This window comes from Neoarius graeffei, chromosome 11 (assembly GCF_027579695.1).
Source record: "Neoarius graeffei isolate fNeoGra1 chromosome 11, fNeoGra1.pri, whole genome shotgun sequence".
In the NCBI taxonomy this organism is placed as follows: Eukaryota; Metazoa; Chordata; class Actinopteri; order Siluriformes; family Ariidae; genus Neoarius; species Neoarius graeffei.
The window spans coordinates 66,399,986-66,422,370 of NC_083579.1; the positions used below are offsets into that span (position 1 = coordinate 66,399,986).

The following is a 22,385-nucleotide window of genomic DNA, read 5'->3' on the forward strand; positions in this document are numbered from 1 at the left end:
GGTGTCTGTGTTGTAGCAGTGTACTAGCAGCTAGCTGTTAGCACTAGCTAATGTTAACAACATCATAGCTGGTATGTTACTGTAGCAATGTTTACATTCAGTCATTTGGATGACTGTTAAAACCTTTCAGTCTCAAGTTTTTCCTTTACTGGATTTACTAGTTTACTGTAATTATGATCCGGCTGCTATTTACACCGGATCCAGTGTAAATAGCTGCCGGAGCGCGCTCCGGCTTGCTCCCCCTCAAATTAAGCAGCGCGCTCCGGCTTGCTCCCGGAGCACTCCGGGAGCAAGCCGGAGCGCGCTGCTTAATTTGAGGGGGAGCAAGCCAGAGCGTGCTCCGGAACCTCGGCCGGAGCACTCCGGGAGCAAGCCGGAGCGTGCTGCTTAATTTGAGGGGGAGCAAGCCAGAGCGTGCTCCGGAACCTCGGCCGGAGCACTCCGGGAGCAAGCCGGAGCGCGCTGCTTAATTTGAGGGGGAGCAAGCCGGAGCGCGCTCCGGCAGCTATTTACACTGGATCCGGTGTAAATAGCTGCCGGATCATAATTACAGTAAACTAGTAAATACAGTAAAGGAAAAACTTGAGACTGAAAGGTTTTAACAGTCATCCAAATGACTGAACGTAAACATTGCTACAGTAACATACCAGCTACTATGTTGTTGACATTAGCTAGCTTGACCTTCAAAATGGCGGACACCGGGGCGTCACATGACCCTGTGATGTCAGGTGAAAAACCTCAATACTTCGTTTGGAAAACAGTTTTCAAAATGGCGGCACTGACACCTGGCTGACACTTCACGTTCCGAAGTCTCGCACAAGTCTCGTGAAGATCGCGCGGATAAGCGACGCCTGCCGTGGACCAAACAAACTGAATTCAACACGGCTAAAAACCGAACATAAGTATAGTATTTAATTGCAGTTAGTTGCCAATACAAGTCACGATATAAGGTTACTAAAACCGAAATACAGCAAGTTTAAAAACGACTTCAGTTCTCCTTTAAAAGGTACGATAAAAAGCAACCGTTTCACTGTGCGCCCTCTTTCAGAAAAGAATGAAAAGAAGTCTTGCGAAACATCCCGCAGACGTCATTCAAGACTACTACCAGAGGTAAGAATCAGTCCACTCTACTTACTAATCACGAGATGAGTGTGTACGTGTGAGTGGGTGGGCTCCAGTGACAGATATAATCTCCTCTAAACAAATCACCAGGCCTTCCAGATCTCCACTCGCACCTGCTAAGCCTACAAATGTGCGCACGCAGACCCGCTTGGGGGAAAAAAAGAAAAATTGTACGCTTGGACATTTGCCTTGATTAGGCACATGGCGGCCTATTATTTGCAATTTCTTTCAAAAAAAATCCGATCAGGACACAACAAAACCAAAGTGGCTGAAGGCAAGGAAGCATTTTTGTTGCATATCGTAATTAGCCTCTGGTAGCCTATTAAGCTTGTTGTTTTTGCGAAACGCAAACCAGAAGCTGCAGTTGTAACCTGCTTACATAACAAGAAACCTCACACATTATCTGCGTGGGATCTTCAGAAGGCTTTGTGGTTTCTGACGGGGAGGAGGCAGAGCCCCCTCGTTTTGTTAATGATCATGCTTGTCTGATTTGAGGACAGTCTGAGGTTTCAGAGCTCTACCGTTTCAACCACACAAAGCGTTGGAAATGCCGTAGAGGCCAAAGCCTACGGGACATCAGCAGCATGTCTTGGCTGGCCTGTTCTTGTTGTCCTCTTTCCGCATGTCTGTTGACTTTTCTTTTGTTTTTTCACGATCGTTATTTTGTCGTTGTAATGAAGGTACCGTAGTGAAGCCAGCAAACATCCTTCAGACCCTGTCCTGCTGGAGCTAGCCAATGAGGTAATGACTTAAACCCTCTCGAGTCTTTCACTCGCTCTGCCTCCCTTTCTTTCTTTCTCTTCTTTTTTCTCTTCCATCTCTTTGTGTATTTTCTTCCCGTTCGGTTTTATAGCTAGCTATTTATTTTTCTTTTGAAGTGCCCTGGCAGGTCTGCAGCAGATTTTGGCACAAACACAATTATCCCTGAATGCTCCATCTTTTCAAAGACTGAATCGGTGTTTCAGATTTTTCCCCTGCCTGTTAGTACTTATAAAAATTGGGCAAATGGTCCGACCTATTAACCAATTATTTAATGCAATTAGGCCGTATCCTCCTCAGACAGATGTAAAAATACTTTTTTTCTGTCATTATCATAATTGACATTCATAAACACTGCTTTCTAAAACAATAAATGATTGACACACAAAAGTCTGGATGTATTATTTAGATTTATATCTATCTACCGCTGACGTACCGGACCACCTTTCCAGCTTCCCAAAAGCTTGATTAATGTTCACTGAAAATTCGACCGAAATCATTTCGAGCAGTATTGTACAGTACATGGTCATATTAGCACTGGAAAATGACCCATATGCTCCCAGTGCTGGACTGGAAGAAGTTTTGCATGTGTGTGGTTAGAAATAGTTTGTTGCCGCTGCGAGCGATAAAGGGTCGCACATGGCCAACAAGTTCCAACCTTTCGCATTAATAAAAGCGAGCGAGTCTTCTCCTTGACTAGCCAGCGTCTCCTGTGCATTGCAGCCAGTCAGCAAATTAACAATTAACGTTGGGTTACTCTCAGGGTTTAATGGCTAGTGAAAGGGCCCTGCAGTGTCTCTGGTGTGTCCCATTAAACAGGCGGGCTGCGCTCCCACCTTCTCTATGGCCACGGCCTCTTAAAATGCATCCCATAAAACCTCAAATTTGATGTTTACTCTGATAATAGCAGCGAGAATCAAGATGAACTGAGTTAATATCCTCTCTTTAACGATCATGCCTCGCCTCAGATGACCCGTTCCTGCCGAAGAGATATTAAACGCAAAATAAAGTGTGTTGTTTTTCATAAAGATCCTCCACTTGTACAAGAGCACTCCGCCTCAAAATACAAGTCATGGAAAGGACCAGGTTTTGTGCTTTTTTAAAAAAAAAAAACACCTCCTAAACACCCTGCGTTTTGTTTCCGCCAGATTTCCAAACATTTTCTCAAAGAAACTTTGTCGATAATTTCTGCACGCCGTTATAGAAAGGAACGTGCTCTGTAATTGAGCGTTTTTCAGATTAAAAACAGTTCTAGAGCAAATCACGCCAAATTTGACTCGGTTTTCTTTGCATTTCTTTCAGTTTATTGTATTAAGAAATTTTTCATTGTGTTATTTGTGGAAGCACGTAGCTTAATGCCTCGGTCACAACCGGCCGTACGTGCTCCTACGGCCGGTCTACGTGCAAAAAACGCACGGAGGGCGCGCGTGTGACGTGCTGATTTTCGAGCCGTAGACCGGCCGCAGAGGTTCTTTGTCATGTCAAACAAACTCTACGGGCGCTTACGTTTTTTTTTTTTTTTTTCAGGTTGCAAGACAAACTTACGGCCAACGTGCGTCTTTCTCCACGAACAAAAAAACCGCAGCGATTTGGGAAACGCCAAAAATCGCACGCGCAAAAAAAATCGTACGTCCGGTTATGACCTAGGCTTAACAAAAGTTTCTTTTTGAACAGATTTTAGAAGCCAGCAGGTACTAAGTAATCATCCGTCCATCCATCCAGTTTTTAATCTACGTATGTATAATATGGACACGAGTGTTTTACTGGGAAATACACCACTCAGATTTTTCATACGAGCTACATCCGGGACATGGAGAACCAAAACCGTGACGTATAGAGATTTAGGTCACTTGTGAGGAAATCGATTAATTGTTTTTGATAAATTTGGGTACATTTTATTTGTGGATGTGTCCTATATAACAAACAGAAAATCACATGTTGTCTTGAAGATATGAAGTTTATCTTCTCGTGTTGAAAAACTCGCATTTTTCAAATGAAACGCATCCCGGATCTGAGCGACGTGTTTAAATAATATTGGCTGGCGTTGAGTGGTGTATCAGGTATATTCCATTCAGGTAGCATGATATTGACTGAGTTGAATATCATGCTAGCTGAATGGAATATATCTGATATACCATGAAAAAATGCAAGCCATTATTATAATACATACCTTGGCGGCCATGTTCGTTTACAAATTGGCAGTCACTCACTAGCATGGAAATTTTACGTCTCCAACGTGTGACATCATGGTGTCTTGACAACGTGCAATATCGTAAACCATATTCAACGCTCATTCTCCATTGGATAGCATGACATAATACACGTAGGATAAGGGAATAGAACACATTTGTTTTTATTCCATGGAAAAAGTGTCATGCATGTGTAATAATTCCTGATTTTTCACTCCGATGATGTCACTCCCAGTGTTTTCCCACTGACTTGACACACGCTGTCAAAATGGTGAACCGTGACATAAATCATGATCTAAATCTCTATTTATGATGTCACTTGTGAAGAAATCAATGAATTGTTTTTGATAAATTTGGGTACGTTTTGTTTGTGAATGTGTCTATAATAAAAAGAAAATCACACGTTGGCTTGAAGATATGAAGTTTATCTTGCGCTGAAAAACTTTTATATAAAAAGACGCATTACGTACGAGTACCGTATGTAAGTCTTATATATATGATATTGATTTATGTTTCATGTTTTCAGGGCTTGTCTTGTTGTTCTGTTGCAGAAATAAATGTTTTTTTAAAAAAAGTACTTTTTGTTTAAATAACTCCATTATACTGCTAGAAAACACATCAGTATTGCCTTGAACCGTGTACTTGAAAACTTGCTGAAATATCGCAAAATGTTAGGGCAAAAGGGAATTCAAGGGGGGGCAAAATTTTTTGAGGCCATTTGCCCTGCAGGGCAAAAAGTGTCAGAAGTTAACGTTGAGACCCGTCCTAAAGCAGGACCCACTGACTAAAGGTGTCAGTCATTACAGAAATGGAGCTTAAGAGTGACCAAATGATGTTTAAAGGAGAACTGAAAGCAATTTTTTTTAAAATTATTATTACTATCAAAATTCTATTTATCTCATATTTTATTAAATATCGGAATGCATTTCTGACAGCTATTTTGTCGCTGCTATAGCAAGTTGAGTGTTTGAAATGTGCTCTGTAATATATCAGTCCGTATGTCAAAGCGATGGCCGTAAACGAGATTCGTTGAGACCTGTGCGAGACATCGTAGGACGGAAGTAAAACGTACAGCGGAAATCAAAGCGACCGACATCTGCCGACGTTGTCAAAAGACGCGCACGCCCTCTTTCGAATGCTGATGTAATCAAGCTGGAAGTTTTGTTTGTTTCGATAGCAATCAGGAAAGTTTGAAAAAAGTAGGCAGTAATCGTCATTTAAACTCGTTTTTGTGCAATATTTCGTTTGGAAAACAGTTTTCAAAATGGTGGCACTGACACCTGGCTGACACTTGACGTTTCGAAGTCTCGCACAATAGGGTGCATCAGTTGCCCCCTAAAAATGAAAAGTTCCTCTGATCATGATGCATTTTTGTTTTTATGTTCCTTTTGGTAAGAAAACACACTGGGTGAAATATTTTGACAAAATTCAAAAGTTTAATGGTGGCACCAGGAGCTCAAAGTTATGGAAAAAGCTGCTATTTTATGACTTTTATGACAAAATTTCGATCACTTTTCATGAAACATTATGGCACCTTATAGAGTATACCAAATATCTTAGATACACATTTTTAGTACATATTCTAAATATATTATCAAGCACAGTTTGAGTTTTAGCTGTTCATTGAATCATTGTTCAACTACTTTTAAACAATACAAATGTATTATGAATCACATTGATGCTTCTCAATCCCTTGCAAAGGTTCTTAACATGATCTCTGGCTCACAAGAAATCAATTAATGGAGTCCAACATTGTGATTCAAACCTTACGCGAAAACATAAAATAAGCGTTTTTTGGCAAAAAATGAACCTCATGGTGCCACCATTAGACTTTTGAATATGGTCAAAAAATTTTACAGGATGTCTTTATTGGTGAAAAGGAACACCCAAACACAAATGCATCAGATTTTATGAAAGTGAGGGCAACTGATGCACCCTATCGCACAAGTCTCGTGAAGATCGCGTGGATAAGCAACCAAACGAACTAAATTCAACACGGCTAAAAACCGAATAGGCCAATAAGTATAATATTTAGTTGCAGTTAGTTGCCAATATGAGTCACGATATAAGGTTACTAAAACCAAAACTGTAATTGAATAACACGTTAATTAAGAAATAAAGCAAGTTTAAAAATGACTTCAGTTCTGCTTTAGCACGTTTTCAGAAAGTTATATAAAATTAAAAGGGCAAAATACTGTTTAGCGTCTTCGCCACTTCTGGGTATTTTACGACATCACGACGTGATTTAGCTACCTAGCAAACTCGCTAACAAACTGTCCAGGCTGAAACAATGGGATGTGAAGAACCACAAAGTCGGTGTGTATGTATATAGTAGTTACAAATCTCAAAAAATATAAAATTACATGGTAGATATACTGTACCTAAATCTTGGATGCTACAAAGATCATATCTCATCTCATTATCTCTAGCCGCTTTATCCTGTTCTACAGGGTCGCAGGCGAGCTGGAGCCTATCCCAGCTGACTACGGGCGAAAGGCGGGGTACACCCTGGACAAGTCGCCAGGTCATCACAGGGCTGACACATAGACACAGACAACCATTCACACTCACATTCACACCTACGCTCAATTTAGAGTCACCAGTTAACCTAACCTGCATGTCTTTGGACTGTGGAGGAAACTGGAGCACCCGGAGGAAACCCACGCAGACACGGGGAGAACATGCAAACTCCGCACAGAAAGGCCCTCGCCGGCCACGGGGCTCGAACCCGGACCTTCTTGCTGTGAGGCGACAGCGCTAACCACTACACCACCGTGCTGCCCACAAAGATCATATATTAATTATAAATTAACAAAGATTAATACACAAGATTTTTTTTTTTTTTCTTGAAGCACAGTCTTACCTTTTTTTTTTTTAAATGAAAATTCTGAAGTAATTCAGTTTAATAATTGAGTATTTGCAGAATATTATGATCAGGAGATTCACGTCCACATCTGCAACCAAGGCAGCTGGAAAAAGTGTGTGGTCAGTGTTCACTGTTCAGCTCGACATAGCTTGTGTAATAAGTTAGTTATTACAACTTGCAGATCACACAAAAAGTCAGTGGGTGCACTTTTACCTTATGAGGGTGAGGTGAAATAACTCCTAATCAGGTAACCTTTACAAAGCCCTAAATTTAAATCTCAGGTCACCAAAGAAAAAGGCCACACGCAATCAATTTCTTGTGCATTTTATAATCTGAGGGATGCGTTACTAGGCGTGTTGGATGAGGCTGTGAACTTATTACAGTGGACATGTGCCTGTGTTACCAGATGCCATGGGGTATACAGTACCAATCAAAAGACTGGACACGCCTTCTAATTCAATGGTTTTTGTTTATTTTTATTAATTAAAGGACATTTCATGTCTTAAAGTAATGATGGATGTTGTGTTTTTTTTAATAATAATAATAATAATAATAAGTTCAACTTGTCTAGTGCCTTTCAAGAAACCCAAGGACGCTTTACAATTATAGACAAAGAAAAAATAATAACAATAAAAAATAAATAAATAAATAATAAAAACTAAAAAGTCCACCAAGTACAGGTCAGGATGTAATTCCAGCGGTGTAGCAGCCACAGTCCCACCAAAAACGAGTCCCACATCTCCAGCACAGCACGGCCGTGACGCCGTCAGCCACATCGCTCAAACACCACGCCGTGGATCCACAAAGCGAGCAGAGAAGCTCCGCCACGCAGAGCGCTGGTGTGTCCCAAACCGCCTGCACAGCCGCCGCGACGCCACCGAGCAACATCGCTCGGAACATCACGCCAAGCATTAAAGCGCAGAGCGCTGGACAACCACGAATGTTAAATGAGCAGCGAGCTCACTGCAGTCCACAGCTGGGAGCACAGGCACAGCGAACCAAGGCCTAGAGGGAACCAACGCCCAAAACTGGGTCCTGAGCTACACGACAATTGGCGGACAAAACACTCAAACATCAAACTACACAAACACACAGAAAAAAAAATAATAAAATGAAAATTGAAAAAGAAAGAAAAAAAAATCTTTACTTAGTTGAGCAGTTCTTGACATCTTGCATGGATTACGACGGTTGTGGAAGAGGGCTATTTACGGTGTTATAATTATTATTTACTGTTTGATCGCAAGCGCATTAAGAAGGCAAGAAATTGCACTAATTAATGTTTGACGAGGCACCTGTTAATTGAAAAGCATCCCAGGTGACTACCTCATGAAGCTGGTTAAGATAACTTCGATAGTGTGCAAAGCATCAAGGTAAACGCTGGATACTTGGAAGAATCGAAAATCTGAAATGTTTTTGTTTTAGCATTGTTGTAGTTGAGTCACTAAACCTCGAGTCCCCGGTGTTCAAATCATTAAAGAAAATTTCAAGTCCACTATTGAGCCGAGTCCGAGAACAAGACTCCAACGGCACCATTTGACGGTGGCTGTTGCTGCCTTTATGTGAAAGCGTCTCTGCTGCCGTGTCGGACTAGCGTTACTGCTCGACTGCCCCGTTTTAGTTAACAGCCTACAGATAAAAAAAAAAAAAAGCTCGTTCATCGCCCACTATCAATAAGGCAAATAACATGAGAGACGGTTAACACTAGCTAGTTCATCGCTCAGCAAGCAAGCCCCACCCACTATCAACAGGGCAATGAACATAGCGTGTCACTTCCTTCTCTGGGTGGAGTCTTACCGATTGAAGTTCGAGGTCGTCCCCTCGATTAGTTCTTCTATGCATGGAACACATAGCAGTGCCTGTTTTTTTTTTTTTCACACTGCACGAGAAGTTTGTATAAGCAAAGCGGACCATCCTAGAGGCGTTCTCTCCAGGCGTTTTAGCGCCATTAACGTTCGTTTGTTCCTGAACAGGACGTATGAACAGGTGAATGTTCATTCTCTTGCATGAAATTAGTATAAAAATTAATGTAGATATAAATATCTTGGGGCGGCACGGTGGTGTAGCGGTTAGCGCTGTTGCCTCGTAGCAAGAAGGTCCGGGTTCGAGCCCCGGGGCCGGCGAGGGCCTTTCTGTGCGGAGTTTGCATGTTCTCCCCGTGTCCGCGTGGGTTTCCTCCGGGTGCTCCAGTTTCCCCCACAGTCCAAAGACATGCAGGTTAGGTTAACTGGTGACTCTAAATTGACCGTAGGTGTGAATGTGAGTGTGAATGGTTGTCTGTGTCTATGTGTCAGCCCTGTGATGACCTGGCGACTTGTCCAGGGTGTACCCCGCCTTTCGCCCGTAGTCAGTTGGGATAGGCTCCAGCTTGCCTGCGACCCTGTAGGACAGGATAAAGTGGCTAGAGATAATGAGATGAGATATGAGAAATATCTTGTGCTAAATTATTATGGCATGTTACAAAAAAAAAAAAAAAAATCCGAGTCTTCAGTGCTCAAGTCCAAGTCAAGTCACGAGTCCTTAAAATTCGAGCACGGGTCGGACTCTGGTACTACAAGCCTGTTTCTGTACACGTTCCAGATGTTATTTCATAGTTTTGATGTCTTCGGTATTGGTCTACAATGTAGAAAATACGAAATCCAGAAAACCCTATGAATGAGGAGGCGTGTCCAGACTTTTGACTCGTACTGTATCTACCCCATGGTGTATAGTTTTAATAGTCAAAGAACAAATCAGCAACCAACAGCTGTTTTTCCTTAATCTTTAATTTCGTAAAGCACATATGGGACAATTTAGATCATACGAGCGAATTCCTGTTTTGTTGGCGTTTTTATCTAATTTCTTTCAATTATGTCACAATAGCTTTGGGTCCATTTTTAATTCCTTGCCTTCACCATGGCCTCTCGCTTCTCAAAATGACATCAGTTCATCTGTAAATGATGAACATGGAGACTGTTTCGGGGTTCAGGCATCTGTAAATGTTGTTCACACTTCACAGGCACGTGCCGGGGTCCGACATTAGAGCGAGATGGACTTGTGATTAATATGAAAATTAGGAGAATGCAAGTACCTGAACTAATCAGGCAGTCTTTATTCAGGCTGCCCCACCAAGGGTAATGCTGCCATTTTTCAAGTGTCACTCCTGATGCGGGTTACTGTGGTGGCTGTGAACTCCTTATCCTGTGATATTTAAATGCGTGTCCGTGTGGGAGAAATGGAGAGGGACAAGAGGAAGATAATGGGGGAAGAGAAGCCACAATTGTGTGGGTTCGAAAGAGGAAGAGACCTGCGGGCGAAAGAAGACAAGAGGATACTTCTGAAAAAGCCAAAGCCCCTAATGAAGACGAATACGGTCTCCTTACTGCCGTAATAATTATAGACACGTTTGGTTGTTGTCAAGGCTGCATTCTCCGTGCAGAATTATGGAGATGTTAACAAACAGCACCGCCAGTAAATCTTTTTGTGGTGCGTGGACTGCTTCAAGCAACACCAGCCAGGATCACAGAGGAGATAAAACGCTACAATTGAGCTATATGCTGAGCAGGAATCCGCCGTTGGGGTCCCAATTATGCTAACAAGCAGAAGAAGTGCTTTTTGGCTATGTTCTTTCCAAGCTTCAGAGCAGAGGGGTGAAAAATACACCGAAGATGTTTAATGAACTAAAGAGGAAGGGGTATTATCTACTAATATTACTTTATTCTAATTTGCACGCGTACACTTTTTTCGTCTGATGTACGGTTGCTCCAGCTGCTTCTCATGCACTAATTATTTTGCTGCTACATTGTTTTCTTCAAGAAACAACTTATTGAAACGCATTAATTATCCAGCATCCCACCTCGGGATACAGGATGCGATGGCGGGGAGGGGGGGGGGGGGGGGGGGAAGAGAGAGAATGAGGTGGAATAAGCATGGATGTGCTGCCATTGGTGTGTCAGCCTCTCCTTGCAGAAGGGTTTTAAATGAGCCATAGGTGCTGCGCTCCATGTCAGCTTCAGTCTTGATCTTCCAGCCAGAATTCATACTTTTCAAGTTTTTGCCTTCAAAGAGGCACTCTGCTCCTGACGTCTCCTCCCAGCTTTGAGTTAGTGAGTGTTTGCAGGCCCTGCCATCAGCTCCGGCCCTAGCTATTTCTGCACTGCCTCGTACAGGAGTCTTGCATGATCTCTGTCTTTTTCGGCAAAGTCGGGCACCGGTATGATCATTGTTGTTGTCGTCCTCATCTCATGCCAACGCTGGGCTCCGTTTTGACCTGCCGTTCATTACATATTAGTGCTAACGTTAGAAAGAGCATTTTCAGCGAATCTGAAAAACATCCAGGCACGAGGACGCAGTTCAACACTTTGTGTTCGTGACTTCACTTGACTTCATGGTCTTTTGATGATTGTTACTTGATGCACAAAGATGAGAATTAAAGGAGAACTGAAGTCAATTTTTAAACTATTTCTTAATTAACGTGTTATTCAATTACGTTTTCGGTTTTAGTAACCTTATATTGTGACTCGTATTGGCAATTGAATATTATACTTATCGGCCTGTTCGGTTTTTAGCCGCGTTTAATTTAGTTCGTTGGTCAACGGCAGGCATCGCTTATCCACGCGATCTTCACGAGACTTGTGCGAGACTTCGGAACGTGAAGCGTCAGCCAGGTGTCAGTGCCGCCATTTTGAAAACTGTTTTCCAAACGAAGTATTGCGCAAAAACGAGTTTAAATGACGATTACTGCCTACTTTTTTCAAACTTTCCTGATCGCTATCGAAACAAACAAAACTTCTGCTTGATTACGTCAGCATTCGAAAGAGGGCGCGCGCGTCTTTTGACAAACGTCGGCAAGATGTTGGTCACTTTGATTTCCGCTGTACGTTTTACTCCCGTCCTACGATGTCTCGCACAGGTCTTCAGCAAATCTCATTTACGGCCATTGCTTTGACATATGGACTGATATATTGCAAGAGCATATTTCAATTCAAAATACTCATAACTGTGCTATAGGAGTGACAAAAATGGCGATCCAAAAATGCATTCGATATTTAATAAAATGAGATAAATAGAACTTTGATAATAAAAAACTGACCTTCAGTTCCCCTTTAAACATCATTTGTACCCCTTTTCCACCAAAATCAGTTCCAGGCTGGTTCGGAGCCAAGTGCTGGTTCACAACTCGTTCAACTTGCAAGCCAGCTGAGAACCAGTTTGCTTTTCCATAGCTCGCGGTGCCACGTCATTACGTCGCTGTATACGTCATTACGTCGCTACGTTTGCATAAACCTTGGTGCGAATATCGACGCAAAAACAACACGGAAGAAGCAGCAGCAGCAACAATAATAATAATAATGGCTGACTTCGTTTGTACAGCTGCTGCTTCTCGCCGCTTAAAAATGGCGATCTTTCGCGGTCTTGTTATTGTTGTTGGTTTTAAAACAACTCCGCCCCCCGACTGACGTAAGCGGTTCTTTCCTTCGGCCCAGCAGAGAGTTGGTGCTAGCCTGGAACCGGTTTTTCTGCCCCAGAGCCAGTTCTTTGTCAGTGGAAACAGAAAACCCGGTTCCAAACTAAACACTGGCCCCCGAACCAGCCCTGGAACTGCTTTGTGGAAAAGGGGCATTGGTCACTCTTAAGCTCCATTTCTGTAATGACCGACACCTTTAGTCAGTGGTCTGCTTTAGGACGGGTCTCAACGTTAAACTTCTGACACTTTTTGCCCTGCAGGGCAAATGGCCTCAAAAAATTTTTGCCCTAACATTTTGCGATGTTTCAGCAAGTTTTCAAGTACACGGTTCAAGGAATACTGATGTGTTTTCTAGCAAGTATAATTGAGTTATTTAAAACAAAAGTACGTGTTTTTTAACATTTATTTCTGCAACAGAACAACAAGACAGTCCTGAAAACATGAAACATAAATCAATATCATATATGTAAGACTTGCATACGGTACTCGTACGTAATTTGTTAGCGAGTTTGCTAGGTTAGCTAAATCAGTTTGTTGATGTAAAATACCCAGAAGTGGCAAAGACGCTAAACAGTATTTTGTCCTTTTAATTTTATATAACATTCCGAAAACATGTTAAAGCAGAACTGAAGTCATTTTTAAACTCGCTTTATTTCTTAATTAACGTGTTATTCAGTTACGTTTTCGGTTTTAGTAACCTTATATCATGACTCATATCGGCAACTAACTGCAATTAAATTTTATACTTATCGGCCTGTTCGTTTTTAGCCGTGTTTGAATTTAGTTCGTTTGGTCCACAGGCAGGCGTCGCTTATCTGCGCGGATCTTCACGAGACTTGTGCGAGACTTCGAAACATGAAGTGTCAGCCAGGTGTCAGTGCCGCCATTTTGAAAACTGTTTTCCAAATGAAATATTGCACAAAAACGAGTTTAAATGACGATTACTGCCGACTTTTTCAAACTTTCCTGATTGCTATCGAAACAAACAAAACTTCCGGCTTGATTTACGTCAGCATTCGAAAGTGGGCGCGCGCGTCTTTTGACAGCCTCTGTGTCCGAAATCGTTCCCTACTCACTATGTAGTGGGGACGACGTTTTGTAGTGCTGTCCGAAACCTTAGTGAGGATTATTTACACCGTATATAAAAGTATCCCAGTGCGTCATGAAAAGTAGTGTACAATGATGGTCATGAACCAAAGCAGTATATCCCATCATGCATTGCAAAAGATGGGATGCAGGTACTTTGTATTGATTTAATGTAGGAAATACGCTCAGTATAATATGGATTTATCACAAAAATACTTGCGTGTATTTATTATTTTGAAAACCCGCCAACCGACTGACCGGGCACGTTTAATTGTGCGACAGTAACGATGTAAAATACCAGCATGATGGACTCGTGTCTGAAAAGCTGCTACCCCCCCCCCCCCCCCCCCCCCCCAATTTTACCAATGAGCTCACTATGTGAACGAGTGAGCGATTTCGGACACGGAACGTTGGCAGATGTCGGTCGCTTTGATTTCCGCTGTACGTTTTACTTCCGTCCTACGACCGTCTCGCACAGGTTTCAACGAATCTCATTTACGGGCCATCGCTTCGACATATGGGACTGATATATATTACAGATAGGGCTGGGAATCGATCTGGATTTCCTGGATCGATTCGATTTCGATTCATTAGGTCACGATTCGATCCGATTCGATTCGATATCGATTCATCTACATATTGCTGTATTGTCACTTTAAAACTTTTAAATAAAAAACTGACCCTATTGACAAACAGCTCCATGTCTGTTTGTGCTTGTATCTGTGTATGTGTAAGAGGGACACACAGAGAGACAAGAGTTCAAGTTGAAAGAAAGCTTATTTATTTTTGGAATGAAACATATCCAGGTTTTATTTGAAGTCTAAATCAAAATTATGACATTTGGTGGCCCTCTTTTAGTTAAATAACATACCCAGGTCTGGGTTTCTGACCACAAAAAAAAGCTCATCAGTCAAGAAATTATGTTTGACTGATAAGTCTCAGAGTGTAACAAACTATGACATTTGGTGGCCCTCTTCTAGTTAAATAACATACCCAGGTCTGGGTTTCTGACCACAAAAAAAAATAGCTCATCGGTCAAGGAAATTACTGTTTCGCTTAGATGTTTTCGGTTGGGCAAGACGTAGCGTGGCTCTAACCTCTTTACTAGTAGCCTAAACCCAGCATTTTCGACTACGCTGTAGGGGCGGAGGTCTTTACAAATAAAGATCCCGACTCCCTCTGTAAGGCTCATAGCACGCTTGGGACTGTGGGGGAAATTTTCACACCAAATGCATTTTCAAGTGCCGTCTGCTTCGCGTCAGGTTTAGCACTAGCTGTCTCGGGGTGGTGCCTGGATAAATGGTTTCTTTAGATTGGTGGTATTGCCCAGATATTTTACTTCTATTTGGCACAACTTGCAAACTGCATTCGTTTTGTCCAGTTCGTCTCTGTCCTCATACCGTTTGAAGCCGAAGTGTTTCCACACAATCCGACTTCATCCCCGGCGGTGTTTTTAACCGGGCAGCTTCGTCCATCTTCTTGTTTTCTTTACAAGTTTCGTTTTGCCAGCACCCGCTTTTATAGTGCTCCTTGCGCGTTGGGAGAAAATAGTGTTATAGGCACCTGGAAGAAATCGATTCACATGTTGTTGGATCGATATCGTGTTTTTTTTTTTTTTTCGCGTGAATCGATATCGAAGCGTGGATCGATTTTTTTTTTTTTTTTTTTTTTTTTTTTGGACCACAGCTCTAATTACAGAGCATATTTCAAACACTCAACTTGCTATAGCAGCGACAAAATGGCGATCAAAATGCATTCCGATATTTAACAAAATGAGAGAAATAGAATTTTGACGGGGCGGCACGGTGGCGTAGTGGTTAGCGCTGTCGCCTCACAGCAAGAAGGTCCTGGGTTCGATCCCCGGGGCCCGGCAAGGGCCTTTCTGTGCGGAGTTTGCATGTTCTCCCCGTGTCCGCGTGGGTTTCCTCCGGGTGCTCCGTTTCCCCCACAGTCCAAAGACTGTGTTAGGGTTAGGTTAACTGGTGACTCTAAATTGACCGTAGGTGTGAATGTGAGTGTGAATGGTTGTCTGTGTCTATGTGTCAGCCCTGTGATGACCTGGCGACTTGTCCAGGGTGTACCCCGCCTTTCGCCCGTAGTCAGCTGGGATAGGCTCCAGCTTGCCTGCGACCCTGTAGAACAGGATAAAGCGGCTAGAGATAATGAGAATGAGATGAGAATTTTGACGATGATAAAAATTTGCCTTCAGTTCTCCTTTAAGTCAGGATCATCCTTCAACTTGTTGCAAATGCTTTAAATATTAAGCAACCTTATTGTTTTAAGCTTTACGTTAAAATGTCTGTCTCAAATACTGTAGTATTGAAAGATTAAGATTTGTTCGATGCAACCTTGTGCCAAACAAATTAATACTCGCACAACTTTTTTTAAAATACATTTAAAATAAACTAACACTATTTACGTTAGTTGATTTTGCCCAGTTCATCCTGATATTCTGCGTCTGCTTGTCTGCTTGGAGTTTTCTGCATTTGTGACTCACTTTCTGCTGCTCAAATGGACATCCTAAAGTTTTGCACTTCATCACAACGTTGAAGCACAAGTCTCATGCTTGCTTCCGTGAATAATCTCACCTGGATACTGGTAGACTTGTAGCGAAGATCTGCTGTCGTCATAAAGACTTATTCGCAACATGCTCCTCATACTGAACATCCTTTCAGTACAGTACTGTTCGACTTTACTCTTCTACACCTGCATTCTGTAACGATTCATATTCGGCTCGCTGATTTGGGAATCTAAATATCCGTCAGGATATCCGTAAAGCTGCTTTGTCACAATGTTTATTTGTTGTAAAAAGTGCTCGAGAGATAAAATATAAACTAAAATTGAATCGTCTTCTCTAGAGACGAGTCACATTTCATGTGGCATTGTGTTAAGGAGCAGGGTGTCGAGGGCCTTAGAAGTTAACACACAGATATGGCAGGAGGCAGGAGATGACGTTTTTGCCTTTTATTTTGCACACCACGGATAAGATAACGAGCCAGAGACCAATAACTAACTAAAATAAACCAAAATGAAAATATAGAAAAATATAACTATACAATATTTACAAACATACAGAAAATAAACAGCTACGTGGAGCCAAAAATAAACAAACGATAAGCTAGCCTAAGGCTCATCTCATCTCATCTCATGATCTCTAGCCGCTTTATCCTGTTCTACAGGGTCGCAGGCAAGCTGGAGCCTATCCCAGCTGACTACGGGCGAAAGGCGGGGTACACCCTGGACAAGTCGCCAGGTCATCACAGGGCTGACACATAGACACAGACAACCATTCACACTCACATTCACACCTACGGTCAATTTAGAGTCACCAGTTAACCTAACCTGCATGTCTTTGGACTGTGGGGGGAAACCGGAGCACCCGGAGGAAACCCACGCGGACACGGGGGAGAACATGCAAACTCCACACAGAAAGGCCCTCGCCGGCCCCCGGGGCTCGAACCCAGGACCTTCTTGCTGTGAGGCGACAGCGCTAACCACTACACCACCGTGCGCCCAGCCTAAGGCTCAAGAAAGCAAAATTCAAGTCAATGTACTCACACAGCTGAGTGTAGGACAGAGCAATATAAACACAGGTCTTGTCTCTGCCCGGCTCTCCCCAACAACTGAACACATCACCATTATAAATGATACCTGTCTCCTCCCTATAGTTGGCCATTACACTTGCCTAAACCAAAAAGCAGGGAGTTTTTAGTTAGGCACTCAGTAATAACTAATTTAAACATATTTAAAATAGCGCTATAAAGAAATACATATTCTCAGGCCTTATAAAAAAATAATACACAAATACATATACATATAGGGTACACAAATACCAAACTATTCAGACATTTTACACGTTTAACCGTTGGCGCGAGGACGCGCACACGTGGACGTGCCCAATGATAAAAACATCCTCAGCACCATCACACAACCCTTTGTCACAACCAGGAAGCGCTGCCACCGGTAAGACATGGAGCTTTTTAATGCCAAATGAACATTGGTTGGTGTTCTTAAACACTTAAAAACCACACGTTTGCACTCATTAAGGCTAGATGTTATGACTAGGCACGATAAATAAAGAAACAGAACATGTTGACAAAGCGTCGTTTCTGAGTTGTTTGTGTGTGCGTTGATATGTGCGGAATGTAATGTATTTTAATACTATGTGCGTGAATGGTCGTTACGCTAAACATGTGTCGACCCATGTTAACTAACAAAACCACAATGCACAATAAAAGGGTTAAAACTCACGTACTGCAGTTTATAAAGTCCATGAACCATCATAACAATGCGAGAAAAGTTTGAATGGGGAAATGACGGTACATACTTTCAGTGGCGGCTGCCATAGCAGACGCCGTGATGGTGCGCTCATGGGTCGCATCATCACACGTTGGTAAAGCTTGTGCACCAGCAAGACAGTTTGGGAAAAACAAAATTCATGATAAGTTTTTGTTAAAACTTGTTTCAAAACAAAATGGTGGTGAACACATGACCATTTGCAGTATAACTTTTATTTATTCTATCCACGTTCGTTTATGAGCAATCGTGCGCTCTGATCGGCTACTCTACTACTCAGATATAAGCTCGTATACCATGAGTAGAGAAAAACAAAATGGCAGAGCATGTTGCTGAACCAACCGAGGATGAAATAAAAACTCTACTCGAAAACAAAAAAAAAAAAACCAAAAAATCAACAAAATATGGAAAGAAAGTATTTGATGGCAAGAATTGTTTTTTTTTTTTTTCCAAGAATTATTCATTCATTCATTCATTCATTCATTCATTATCTCTAGCCGCTTTATCCTTCTACAGGGTCGCAGGCAAGCTGGAGCCTATCCCAGCTGACTACGGGCGAAAGGCGGGGTACACCCTGGGACAAGTCGCCAGGTCATCACAGGGCCGACACATAGACACAGACAACCATTCACACTCACATTCACACCTACGGTCAATTTAGAGTCACCAGTTAACCTAACCTGCATGTCTTTGGACTGTGGGGGGAACCGGAGCACCCGGAGGAAACCCACGCGGACACGGGGAGAACATGCAAACTCCGCACAGAAAGGCCCTCGCCGGCCCCGGGGCTCGAACCTGGACCTTCTTGCTGTGAGGTGACCGCGCTAACCACTACACCACCGTGCCGCCCCAAGAATTATTATTATAGCATTTTTCACAAATTGCTACTGTCATTTCACTGGCTTGTTTGCATTCTTCATCGTTTAAGCATTAAAATTACGCGTGTAATTTTAATAAAGATGTAATGCACCGTTTAATAAAGGTGCAATACAGCTTTCAGTATTTAAAATTACGAAGCTTTTTATTCCCACCACTTTTGTTTTTTCTTTTTGTGTTTTTGTATAGTTTGAGGTTTATTCTTCGTTTGAGTGTTTTGTCCGCCGGTTGTGGTGTAGCTCCGGACCCAGTTTTGGGCGTCAGTTTCCTTCAGGCCTTTTAACATCGTGGCTGTCCAGCGCTCTGTTTACGGCAGTGCTTCTGTGCTTGGCGCGGTGTTCTGTGCGATGTTGCCTGGTGGCGTCGCGGCGGCTTTGGGACTATGGTGGTGTTTACATTAGACCGTATCAGTGGATCATCAGATTAACGTTTTAAACGATTCGCGTGCACACAGCAACGCTAATACACGATTCGCGTGCACACAGCAACGCCAATACACGGATACGCTAATCACATGACTAATTAGACGGCACGTAAGTTGAAATGTGTCGGTGCGGCTCAGCGCTTCCTCCTCAGCGGCTGCGCTCCAAATCACTCCGCCCTGAACAGCGAGCGCCCTCTGGAGGGTGCGCACTCCGGCCCTGCGCAGCTCACAGAGCCGCGCGAGTGAAGCGCACGAGCAGTGATTCGGGGACTGAGCCGCTGTGTGTGTGATCCCAGTGCATATCGGGCATTGCGCGTCACTTACCACTTGCAAGTGGAAGGATGGCAAGCCTAAAGACAATCATAACTACACAATGGGCAGTATTTGCATCTTACCATGAACAACATTTAAGAATGGCAAAGCATTATATTCATACTTTTATACTCTTTAATGAAAAACAAAAAGGTGATACAGGGCGGAAACAATAGCAGGAAGTGAAAGTCCGCGCCGTTTTTCAGCAGTCGTGTCACATGACCAACGTGGCATGAACAACGCCCAGCGAATCAGGAAGGTGGATGTCACAGTGACGTTGTCCAATGACGACGTCAGCTAGAGCTCAGCACTGCGTTTCCTCGTATCTCAATGTTTACACAGCACAGGGATCAGATACGAACTGGGTTGAATACGTGGACCCTGGCGGATTCAAGTTGTTCCGCTGTGGAGTCGTTTCCCGGCGTTTTAATGTGAACGGACAGTGCATCCGCGACGAAAACGAGAACGGATACGGTCTAATGTAAACACCCACCTATGGGTTGCTATGCCATCGGAATGACATCCTGACCCTCTTTTGGTGTTTCCCTTTCCCTTGGTAATTGTAAAGCGATCTTGGGTGTGAGAAAGGCGCTATATAAGTTGAACTATTTATTATTATTATGTTGTGTATGCAATTTGTCAATGTGTCTGCTAAACGGGAATGATTTTATCGAACGTTTTGTATAAAGTTTTTTATTTATTTACAAAAAAAAAAAAGCTCCGTTTCTCAAAATCCAGTGAATGTGGACAGAATAAAACAGTTATTCCGCTCAATCTTTGTCGTAGCCGACTCGGTGCTACGCGCCTCGTCGGCTGTCAGCTCATGTACGACTTGATTTTGTGGAATAACTGTTAATTATTCATTCATTTTCAGTAATTCCTTTATCTTGTGGATCCTGAGCCTTTCCCAAGAACACTGGGCATGAGGCCGAGATGCTCCCTGGATGCTCTGCAAGTCCATCATAGATCATGTACTGTAACTAACTTGGAATAATAAATTATTAGAGAAGCATTTGCCATTAAATTCCGTTTTTGGACCACTTGAAATCTAAAACCCTAGAGGTGAAGAGTTTAATTCAATATGTAAGCTTGTACTCCGAGACACGTCACGTCAGATGATGAGTGGTAATTTTTGGTGCCATAGCACTGGTTTGGGTTTTGGCATTGTGCTATTAGACTGCGACAAACACACGAGTCATGTTGTATGCTTGAGTTCGTACGACTGGCACTAAAGAATGTTTATCTAAAACTAGTGCTCGAGGAAATAATAGTGCATTGTCTTGTCCCCCAGGTGGACCTGTCCCCGTCTCCTGCTGGCTCGTCTGCTACTGGAACGCTTCCTGGAGGAGCACCAGGGCTCAGCATGTGAGTAGATGCACTTTTGTTTAGCATCGGCACGTTTTTTTTTTTTTTTTTAAATGGCGAGACACACAGGTCAGTGGCGGTCTGTACCTGCGGCACATGACTGACAATTAAGTGCTCTACAGTCCACCCACCACTTAACTGCTGTTTAGATCAATGCTCCTCCATTTAATCAGTGTTTATTTATAACCCCTGTTTTTTTCCTCTTCTACTTTTCCTCCCTAGCCAGTTGAATTGAGAAGAAAATGAGAGATAAAGGAAACCTTTTTAGATACCACTGATGGGCAAGGAGGAAGGGTAATAGGTGCTCTGAGAGAGAAAAGAAATAACAAGAATTGAGAGGTTCTTGGGTTAAATAAGAAGGAAATGCTAGTTTACGCTAAGGGTAGTGAGGACAGTGTTAAAAATTTAAAATACAATGAAAACAAATCTGTATTGATGATGATGATTATCATCACACAGACACTAATATTTTATAAATTACTAGAGAAGTAATTGTAGCAGATACTAAAAAAAAGGAGGCTTCCCTTCCCCCCCATCCCATCTCATCTCATTATCTCTAGCCGCTTTATCCTGTTCTACAGGGTCGCAGGCAAGCTGGAGCCTATCCCAGCTGACTACGGGCGAAAGGCGGGGTACACCCTGGACAAGTCGCCAGGTCATCACAGGCTGACACATAGACACAGACAACCATTCACACTCACATTCACACCATACGCTCAATTTAGAGCCACCAGTTAACCTAACCTGCATGTCTTTGGACTGTGGGGGAAACCGGAGCACCCGGAGGAAACCCACGCGGACACGGGGAGAACATGCAAACTCCGCACAGAAAGGCCCCTCACCGGCCACGGGGCCTCGAAACCCGGACCTTCTTGCTGTGAGGCGACAGCGCTAACCACTACACCACCGTGCCGCCCACGGCTTCTTTCTTTCTTTATTTATTTTAAAGAAATCCCCAATAAACCTTGGGTGCTTTTATGTTCGTGTGTTAGGATTGAGTTGTGGATCTCATGCATGACCAAAGATATAACTTTAATCTAGAAATGCACATTTTAAGAGAAAAGGCACACACGTCTACCCATCTTGCCTTTTTCTCGCATTTCTGTTGCTTTCTGTTCTTGTTATTCCACACCTTCTCTTTTTTTTTTTTTCTTTTTTTTTTATTTGCACCTTGATGTCAGTAGGATTTGACATCCTATTTTTCCTTTGAGCATTCATTTGAATGCATTTGTGGTGGTTTCCCCTCCTCTCACACTTTCGCTTCTTTTTACTGTCTCTAGTTTTCTCTCTCTCTCTCTCTCTCTCCATCCCTCCCCTTCTGTCTCCCAGTCCTTCCATCTTTAAGATACAGCCCATGTGCACACTCGCATGCATACTCCCCGACCCCGTATCAACTCCAGCAGACACGTCCCGTCCAGCGCCAAACCGGGAGTCAGTGCTTTATGAGAGAATCACATGATGTCAAAACCACACGCCTTCGATTTAATCAAGAAAGAGATTAAAGTGGATGTGTGTTATTTTCAACTCGCCACAGCACAGTCATTTGTCACTGTCAGGCTTGTGATTGCGTTGGACCCGCCGTTGTCCACCGCTTGTCAAAATAGTAGTCCTGCTATAGCATGGAGACTAGGGCAGCATTCCAGAGAG

At 42.8% G+C, this 22,385-nt stretch overlaps 1 protein-coding gene across 2 annotated transcripts in view; it reads left to right on the forward strand.

Annotated features, from left to right (window-relative positions):
* Positions 1-22,385, forward strand: part of cdin1 (CDAN1 interacting nuclease 1) — a 172,579-nt gene that overhangs the window by 34,369 nt on the left and 115,825 nt on the right. Inside the window, exons 2-4 of one of the 2 annotated variants that reach the window (XM_060934605.1) lie at positions 1,049-1,110; positions 1,803-1,863; positions 20,665-20,738. In XM_060934605.1, coding sequence (XP_060790588.1) covers positions 1,859-1,863; positions 20,665-20,738 — 79 coding nt within the window. In that variant the 5' untranslated portion in view covers positions 1,049-1,110; positions 1,803-1,858. The remainder of the gene's footprint in view (positions 1-1,048; positions 1,111-1,802; positions 1,864-20,664; positions 20,739-22,385) is intronic. The other variant, XM_060934604.1, reaches the window with a different exon arrangement.